The 9,870-nt window shown below is 39.1% G+C and overlaps 1 protein-coding gene across 1 annotated transcript in view; it reads left to right on the plus strand.

Moving 5' to 3' along the window:
- Positions 1-9,870, plus strand: part of LOC106883575 (pre-mRNA-processing-splicing factor 8) — an 86,626-nt gene that overhangs the window by 24,573 nt on the left and 52,183 nt on the right. Inside the window, exons 8-12 of the mRNA XM_052978062.1 lie at positions 839-1,029; positions 1,280-1,399; positions 4,320-4,509; positions 6,005-6,124; positions 8,641-8,863. Of these exons, the coding sequence (XP_052834022.1) occupies positions 839-1,029; positions 1,280-1,399; positions 4,320-4,509; positions 6,005-6,124; positions 8,641-8,863 (844 nt within the window). The remainder of the gene's footprint in view (positions 1-838; positions 1,030-1,279; positions 1,400-4,319; positions 4,510-6,004; positions 6,125-8,640; positions 8,864-9,870) is intronic.

The following is a 9,870-nucleotide window of genomic DNA, read 5'->3' on the forward strand; positions in this document are numbered from 1 at the left end:
CCGACTAACTGTTCTTCAGGGTGGTGCCCCAGCATGGTCGTGATCTAATGACTAAAACAAAAGATAAGAGCTATATGTGTGTGTGTGTGTACCTTTGTTTTGGCATCATTATAATGGTTGTATGTGAGCAACATCGTCATACAAGTGATGCTGACCATTTCTAGTCCTTTCTTCTGGGAGCACAAAGTGTCAAATTTGGGGAAAAGGATCATGTTGATTACATCGACCCCCCACCGTTCAACTGGTACTAATTTTATTGACCCCAAAGGGATGAAAGGCAAAGTCAACCTTGGCAAAATTTGAACTCGGAATGTAAAGACAGACAAAATACTGTTAAGCATTTCGCCTGGTGTGCTAACGTTTCTGCCAGCTCACCACCTTTGAAAATTCTTTTCTACTCTAGGCACAAGGCCTGAAATTTTGGGGGAGAGGTCAATCGATTAGATCAACCCCAGTACACGACTGATACTTAATTTATCGACCCCAAAGGGATGAAAGGCAAAGTCGACCTTGGTGGAATTTGAACTCAGAACGTAAAGACAGATGAAATATCGCTAAGCATTTTGCCTAGCATGCTAACATTTCTGCTAGCTTTGACCATTTTTAGTCTTCTATGGAAAATCTGTCTGGCCAGGGGGAAACATTACCTTACTTGGAAACAAGTGAGAGTTGGCAACAGGAAGAGCATCAGGCTGTAAAAAATAGTGCCTCAACAAATTCTACCTGACTCGTGAAAGCATGGTAAAGTGGACATTAAAGATGATAGACAGCTGATTTTTATATTTCCTTATTGTCTTTCTTTTCTGTTTTTTAATTGAATTTAATTTGTTCGTTTTAGGGTACTGAACCTTTGCCAGACGATGACGAAGATTTTGAACTTCCTGACTACGTGCAAGCCTTCATGCAGGAAACCCCCCTCTACACTGACAACACAGCTAATGGCATCTCCTTGCTTTGGGCCCCAAGACCGTTCAATTTGCGCTCTGGTAAAACCCGTAGAGCCATTGATGTTCCCTTGGTAAAATCATGGTGAGTCTGCCATATGTTGTGATGTTGTTTAGCCTCGGGTCAGTCCTGGTCTAGTGTGGAAGCACAATGGCCCAGTGGTTAGGGCAGCGGACTCGCAGTCATAGGGTCGCGGTTTCGATTCCCAGACTGGGCGTTGTGAGTGTTTATTGAGCGGAAACAAATGACTGAAACAAGTAAAAGAGGAAAGAGTGTACCTGTTGTTATTGCTGTTCAGCTATTAGAAGTTCTTTTCCTTTTGTTTCTTTTTTAGGTACCGGGAACACTGCCCGGCTGGAATGCCTGTCAAAGTGAGAGTCTCCTACCAGAAGTTATTGAAATATTATGTGCTGAATGCCCTCAAACATCGACCACCAAAGGCCCAAAAGAAAAGGTAGGTTTGGCCTGGTTTTTCTGTCGGTTACTACTCTCAGTGGAATTCTGTTTTAAGCGCCCCCTTATAACTTTTTTATCTCTTGGAATTTTCAGAAAATTTATGTGAATTTGTGTTCTACACATGGGAATTTATATGATTAAGCAAAAACTAATCAGAAAAAAAGTCTTTTTAAGGGCTATCTAGCTGTTATTTTTAGCACATCTCACGACCACCTGACACCTTCCTCATTTCTTTCACTCTGATGTATTGATGTTTTTCAATAATCTTTCTCACTATAAACACATTTAATGGTCTATTGCTGGGATTTAAACTCCATATTTTAAACTCTGATTAAAAAACAAAATTCGAAGAAATGAAAATAAAAAGTTATTTTTAAAAATTCAAAAAATTCATGGCTGTGTGGTAAGAAGCTTGCTTTCTAACCACATGGTTCCGAGATCAGTCCCACTGTGTAGCTTCTTGGGCAAGTGTCTTCAACTGTAGCCTTGAGCCAACCAAAGCATTGTGAGTGGATTTGGTAGACGGAAAATGAAAGAGACCCATCATGTATGTATATATATATATATATATATATATATATTTGTGTGTTTGTCACCACCATCACCATCATTTGACAACTGATGTTGGTGTGTTTAAGTCCCCATAAATAACGTAGCAGTTTGGCAAAAGAGCCCGATAGAATCGGCACTAGGCTTACAAAGAATAAGTCTTAGAGTCGATTTCTTCATTTAAAACCTTTTAAGGTGGTGCTCCAGCATGGCCACAGTCAAATGACTGAAACAAATAAAAGAATATCTGTATGTGTGTGCATACCTTTGTGTTTGTACTTTTCCCTCACCACTGCTTGATAACCAATGTTGGTTTGTTTACATCCCCATAACTTAGCGGTTTGGTTAAAAAGAATGGTAGAATAAATACTAGGCTTTAAAAAAATATATAAACCCTGGGTTCGATTTGTCTGACTAAAAACCCTTCAACGTATTGCTCCAGCATGGCTGCAGTCAAATGATTCAAACAAGCTAGAGATAAAATATATAGTCATATGAATTCCTATGTGTAGAACTCAGATATGCAAATGTTTTCTGGAAATACCAAAAAATGTAAAAGCTATGAGGGGTTATATGGTGTGCTTAAAGCAGAATTCTTCCCTACTCTGTATTATGTGTGTGTATGGGTCTCATCTTTATCATAGTTTAACCCTTTTGTTACCAACCCGGCTGAAACCGGCTCTGGCTCTGAGTACTATTGTCTTGTTTTCATAAGTTTTGAATTAAAATCTTCCACTAAACCTTAGTCGCAATTTATGTTCCTAACACTAGCTGAATACTAACAAAGTTATTTTACTAAATTCTTTGTTATATTTAGAATTAAGTGAAAGACACACAGAGCATCTCAACAGAAATATGGTAATAAAAGGGTTAAAGTCACCATGATGTTTTTAACCCTTTTGTTACCAACCCGGCTGAAACCGGCTCTGGCTCTGTAGTACGAATGTCTTGTTTTCAAAAGTTTTGAATTAAAATCTTCCACCAAACCTTCGTCACAATTTATGACATCGTTCGTACATTTGTACTGGCTTTAGCTTTAGGGTTTTAGGGTTAGGGTTCGGGTTTTAGAGTTTGGGTTAGGGTTATGAGTAAAATACCTATAACCCTAAAACTAAAACCAGTACAAACGCACGAACAATGTCATAAATAACAGTACCACCGATAGTTGTTGTTGACAAACAACGGCACTAATTTTATTCAAGGGAAAAGATCCCATTACACCGCTAGAACCTGTTGTTTACATTTCACAGCAGTAATTGTTTTCACCTCAATAGACATCAGTGGTTGGTTGAAATTACCGAAATACGACAACTTTTAACATGAAATAACTTCGAATATAAAATTTTTTTCTCTGTTCTATAAGACAAAATATACAAGTATACGAAGTTTGAAAGTGTTTCGGTAGAAAACACACTAAATAAAACATAAATAAAGAATGGCGTCTGCCAAATCAGAAAGATCAGCATTTTCTTTTATTATGGTACCGGCATAGGTGCTTTTGACATGGCTCCAGCACCAGTGCTTTTTGATGTGGCACCAGCATGGGTGCTTCTTACATGACATCAGCACAGTTACTCATTACCCGGAACCGGCAGTATGTATACATATCTGCACCAGTAGTATGTAAGAAGCAACCAGCACACTCTGTCAAGTGCTTGGCACTAGGAAGAGCATCCAGCCAAAGAAACTATACCTTAACAGATAGGTGGAGTCTGGACAGCTCCCTGCTAGCCAGTTCCGTGTCAGCATGGAAAGCAGACATTAAATGATGATGATTTGTGTGTGTATACATATGGCCATGTGGTTAAAAATGTTCATCATACTCTTTCTATTGTGGCTGTATACATTATATATGTGGAGGCGCAATGGCCCAGTGGTTAGGGCAGCGGACTCACGGTCATAGGATCGCGGTTTCGATTCCCAGACCGGGCGTTGTGAGTGTTTATTGAGCGAAAACACCTAAAAGCTCCACGAGGCTCCGGCAGGGGATGGTGGCGAACCCTACTGTACTCTTTCACCACAAATTTCTCTCACTCTTACTTCCTGTTTCTGTTGTGCCTGTAATTCAAAGGGTCAGCCTTGTCACACTGTGTCACGCTGAATATCCCCGAGAACTACGTTAAGGGTACACGTGTCTGTAGAGTGCTCAGCCACTTGCACGTTAATTTCGCGAGCAGGCTTTTCCGTTGATCGGATCAACTGGAACCCTCGATGTCGTAAGCGACGGAGTGCCAACAACATTATATACTCCAGCTATTTTGTCTATTTATAACTCCCAAATTATTGACTGTCTATTGTCCCCAGGTTATTGTGACTGTACACCTTAAGTATCCCAGGCCACTGTATCTCTGTATAATTTTCATCCACAGATATCTGTTCCGCTCATTCAAGGCGACCAAATTCTTCCAGACGACCCAGTTGGACTGGGTGGAGGTTGGCCTACAGGTGTGTCGTCAGGGGTACAACATGCTTAACCTGTTGATCCATCGTAAAAATCTCAACTATCTACATTTGGACTACAACTTCAATCTGAAACCTGTCAAGACCCTCACCACAAAGGTAAGATGTCAAGGACCTTGTTATGGTTGAAAGTGAGTGAGTGGGAAAGGGAGCTGAAGAAGAGAGGGGAACTGGGGCTGAGTAGGATGGGGAAATAGGGGGGATGAGTGAGATGGGGAGAATAGTAGCTAAGTGAGAAAGGAGTAGGGGCCGAGTGAGTTAGGAATAGTGGGCTGTGTGAGATGGGGGAACATGAACTGACTGCAACAAAAGAAGTGGGGATGCTAGGTGAGACAGGAGAATTGGGAGAAATGAGTGAGATTGGGAAATAGAGGCTGAGCAAGACGAGGGAATATGGGACAAATGAGACAAAGTAAAGAGGCTGAGTGAGTTAGGAATAGGGAGTCAGGTGAGATGGAGGAATGTGGGTTGAGTAAAATGGGGGGATAGGGGCTGAGTACCAAGGAAGCAGTGGGGTTCTAGGTGAGACATCAAAGTGCATGCCATCAAAGCCCAGTTTACCCATCATGACTACTCGTCTGATAAGGGTACACCAGGTCCATGCATCATAACCATATGTGCGCAACATGGTGATCTCATATCAAAATAAACAGCGCATGACCTCGCAGGTGGGGCCCAGTTAGAATTTTCTTCAGGTCGAGTAGCCCACACCGCTCAAAAGGTCCCTAAATAAGGTTTGTTGAAGGATGCTGAGCAAAACACCCATGTTTCCAAAGGTGAATTATTCAAACCCCAAAAAATTCCTCTCAACACATGGCTATGATGCTCCCCCACTACTTCTGCTCATGATCAGGGATGCACATATCGTCAGCCACCAAGAGACATGCTCAACTGGTTGAGGTCAAACAACTGACAAGCAAATCTGTGGTATCGAGCAGAATATTTGCTGTAGCCCATCTTTTATACCAAGACGAAACAATGTACATGTCAATTAAGATCAGAAGCCATTAGAAAGCCATTGCCTGGTACTGCATCATCATCATCATTATTATTATTATTATTCTTTTTCTTCTTTGCCTTTCATCCTTTCGGGGTCGATAAATTAAGTACCATTTGAGTACTGAGGTCAATGTGATTGACCGTCCCCCTCCCCACAAAATCCAGGCCTTGTGCCTATAGTAGAGAGGATTAATCTTATTATTATTATGGGAATTCCGCCAAGGGTGACTTTGCCTTTCATCCTTTCAGGATCAATAAAATAAGTACCAGTTATGCACTGGGTTGATGTAATCGACTAGTCCCCTCCCCCAAAATTTCAGGCCTTGTGCCTATAGTAGCAAGGATTATTATTATTGTTATTATTATCATTATTATTATTATTATTAGGGGTTGTGGACTCCAGAATCGTTAGTGTTAGTCAAAATGACTTGTGGTATTTGTTCTGGCTTTTTTTTTATGTTCCATGTTCAACTCCTACCATGGTCAACTTTGCATTTTACCATTTGGGGATTGATGGTTTGATATTGTGCTGTTATTCATTTTTTTTTTATTCCTGCTTTACTAAAGTAAGTTGTTTTTTTGTTTTTTTTTTCAGGAGAGAAAAAAATCTCGTTTCGGCAATGCTTTCCATCTGTGTCGAGAAATCCTTCGTTTAACAAAACTAGTGGTGGACAGCCATGTACAGTATCGTCTTGGCAACGTTGATGCCTTCCAGGTAATGCATTTTATTATACTGGGCAAAGATGTGGCTGTATAGTGGAAAGGGGTTCAGTTCCCAATCACATAGTTTCAAGTTCAGTTTGCCTACAGTACAGCACTTTGGGCAAGTGTTTTCTATAGTTTTGGGCTGACAATAGCTTTGTGAGTGGATTTGGTAGATGGAAACTGAAAGAAAATCATTGTGCATTTGTGTGTGTGCATTATTTTATCAATTATCACCTGTTTTCCATGCTGGTAGGAGTTGGATGGTTGGACAGGAGCCAGCAGGAGTTGGATGGTTGGACAGGAGCTGGAAAGCCAGAAGACTGCACCAGTCTTCACTATCTGTTTTGGCATGGATTTTACAGCTGGATGCCCTTCCTGACGCCAACCACTTTACAGAGTGGACTAGATGCTTTTTACAGTGTGTGTGTGTGTGTGTGTGTGTGCATCTTTGTGTTTGTTCGTATCTCCAGTTGAGAGCGCATGGCCTACTGGTTATGGTATTTCACTCATGATCGCAAGGTTGTGGTTTCAATTCCTGAACTGGGTGGTGCGTCGTGTTCTCAAGCAAAACACTTCATCTTGCGTTGCTCTGCAACACTTGACAGGTGATACACCATGCACCTGACCAGGCAACGTCGATTTGATGGAATTAGAATATTTGGGCCAGACATTGTTGGTTTCAATGGCTTGATTGCTAGAAACAAAACATTCATGCAGAATGTTCAGCAAGAAATTGCTGAATCATTTTCTTGGACTACAAGAGACTACCTATTATATCTTGAATTGCTTGTACAGTGGCAGGCAGTGTTATCAGTTTCTCTTGTCAACATATTGGCTGATCACTTCATGCTTTTGATGCTCTGTGGAATAAGAGATCCCTTACTCAAACAGAGAGAAGGGTTAGTGTCAGGAAAAGCATTCTGGTGCAAAACACTGCCTCAAATAATATTTTTCCAACTCATGCAAGCATTGCAAAACAGATGTAAAACAACAAAGCTTAACTCTTTAGCAGTGAAGCCGACCATGTCTGGCTCAAATGCTCTATTGGTTTTATGTTCAAACTAGCCAGATCCGGCCCCTTACAATAACCCCACAATTGTTAAATTAGTGTTAGGTTGAGTCCTTATCTAGCAGAACTGTGATTAACTCTTTAATGTTTAAACTGGTCATGCTCACCCCAAATATTTCAACTGTTTTATGTTAAAACTAGCCAGATCTAGCCTCTTGCACCTACCCTACAATGTCATTCTAAAAATAAACAATCACGTCATTGAAATCTCAAAGCTGTGAGATAATGCATGATTAATTCAAAACAAGGCCAGATCCAGCCTCTCACACCTACCCTACAATGTCATTCTAAAAATAAACAATCACATCATTGGAATCTCAAAGCCTTGAGATAATGCATGATGAATTAAAAACAAGGCTAGATCCAACCTCTCACACTTGCCTTAGTACTGTGCTGAGTATAGCTTTAAGCTACATCTGATAGTAGGGTCATGGTTTGGGCATCCTAGGGTTTTTACACTGCTTGGCCCCTATTGTTCCCGCGTCTACCCTGACGCAGAGTAGTAGAACCTGCCAGGGTCCCAGTTATGGGTTAATTAGCATGTCACAGAACTGGCAGTTCCTTGGCTGATGAAACCCTCCAGCTCTTTCAGTTCCTTATCTAAGAGATATCCATAGCTATCCAGCATCCTGATAACTAGCATCCTGGGACCATAGGCATTCAGGTGGCTCCAAAATAGGTCCTGGACAGTGTCCACATCTTGCAACTGTAGAGCAAGACAGGGAGGACCAGAAACTTGATGACCTGATCCTTTGTCCTCCTGATCAGATATCCTGTTTGTAAATCCAACCAATAGTAAAGCATTGCAGGACCATAGGGATTCAGGTGGCTCTTAAGGCCCCAGATAGTGTCCAAGTCTCATAGCTGTAGAGCAAGATGGAAAGGACCAGAAACCTTTAGACCTGAACCTTTGTCCTCCTCTTTCACATATCAGCAGTACCAAACACCCTTTGTCCAGTGAGTCCACAACTAATATTAATTTGAAGGTCAAGAGAGTGAGATTGACCATGCACAAACCATGCCCACTATAATAATATTTGGTGAAGTTCTGCTTTAAGCTCACTATATAACCCCTTGTAACCTTTTTTTATTATTTGAATTTTAAAAAAAAGTTTAAAATACGGAAAGGCCAAATTTTTTGCTTACATCTCAGCAATAGACTATTAAATGTGTTTATGGTGAGAATGATATTGAAAAACATCAATACATCAGAGTGACAAAGAAACGAGGAGAGTAACAGGTTGTCTTGAGATGTGCTAAAAATAACAGCTAAATAGTCCTTCAGTCACACAAAAATACATTTTTTTTTTGTTTTTACAAAATCATGAACTCCCATGTGTAGAAAATTTTTTTTACACTGTGTAATCAAAAGGTCTATAATAAATCTATGAGTATAAATCAATATATGAGTCAGATAATGCATATAAAAACCAATATTTTCTGTCATTCTATTCCAGTTAGCCGATGGATTACAATACATCTTTGCCCACGTTGGTCAACTAACAGGTATGTACCGGTACAAATACAAACTGATGCGACAGATTCGAATGTGCAAGGATTTGAAACATCTCATCTACTACAGATTCAACACAGTAAGTCATTTCTACAGACATACTATAGGTAATTTCTACATTCACGCATGTATACATATGTACATGCATACACTGGCTTATAGGCAGTGAATGTATGTACAAGGCCTTCCTAGATAGTGCACCCGCAAACAAAACTCAGAGTTGCGAGAGACTGGCTCAGCTAACTTTTAATTTATACTGTGGTATCAAATACTTTGATATATATATATATATGTTATAAATTAACTACCAACAAAAATAATTAGTAAGCTAACTCAAAAAATCATCACCAAAATAGCAGGAAAACGACTGTGAAGTTATGTAGACTCCTCAAGAGTCGATCCTTTTGGTTATAATAATAAGAAAGAGTTACGACGCAAAAACGTATATAATTAAATGAACATATTTATCTTCAATATATATTTCTGTACAAAGAAAAGATTCATTAAGAGACTTAATAAATCAAAATTCCTTTACACATCTTCAGGAAAAACAAATATAACACCAGAAAAAACACGCTTGGGTTAAAGATACAATCCGTTCATGGCGAAAACCTCACAATTACTAAAATAACGAAAAATTTTCAAAAAAAACGCTACTTATCATAAAACATTATTAAAAAATTATAAAAATATATACATATACACATATAAGTATATACATATACATACACATACATAAATACACACACATACAATATATACATACACACCAGTATACAAACATATATATATATATGTCTTACCATTACTATTAATATATCTATCTATATATATATATATATATTGTGTTATGTGTATTTATTTTCTCTTAGTTAATAATTAACTCGGACAAAATAAATTGGTTAATAGATACCAGGGTAGCAAAGATCACAAAATGACTGTGGTGAAACTCCTGTTTATGAGGTAGAGACTCCTTGTTATTTTGGGTACTTGAGTATATATAAATTTAGTGAATGGAGTAAAATGCATATGTTAACTGAATACTTTTATTTGCAACATATGTTTCAAAGATTACAAATTATACCTTCCATAGAAATCGGTGATGTTGATAAGAATGTAATCTTCTCTTCAGGGAAATGCATGGGAACCAGCTTAAACGTAAGACATTTTAACC

Source organism: Octopus bimaculoides, chromosome 30, assembly GCF_001194135.2.
Source record: "Octopus bimaculoides isolate UCB-OBI-ISO-001 chromosome 30, ASM119413v2, whole genome shotgun sequence".
Lineage (NCBI taxonomy): Eukaryota > Metazoa > Mollusca > Cephalopoda > Octopoda > Octopodidae > Octopus > Octopus bimaculoides.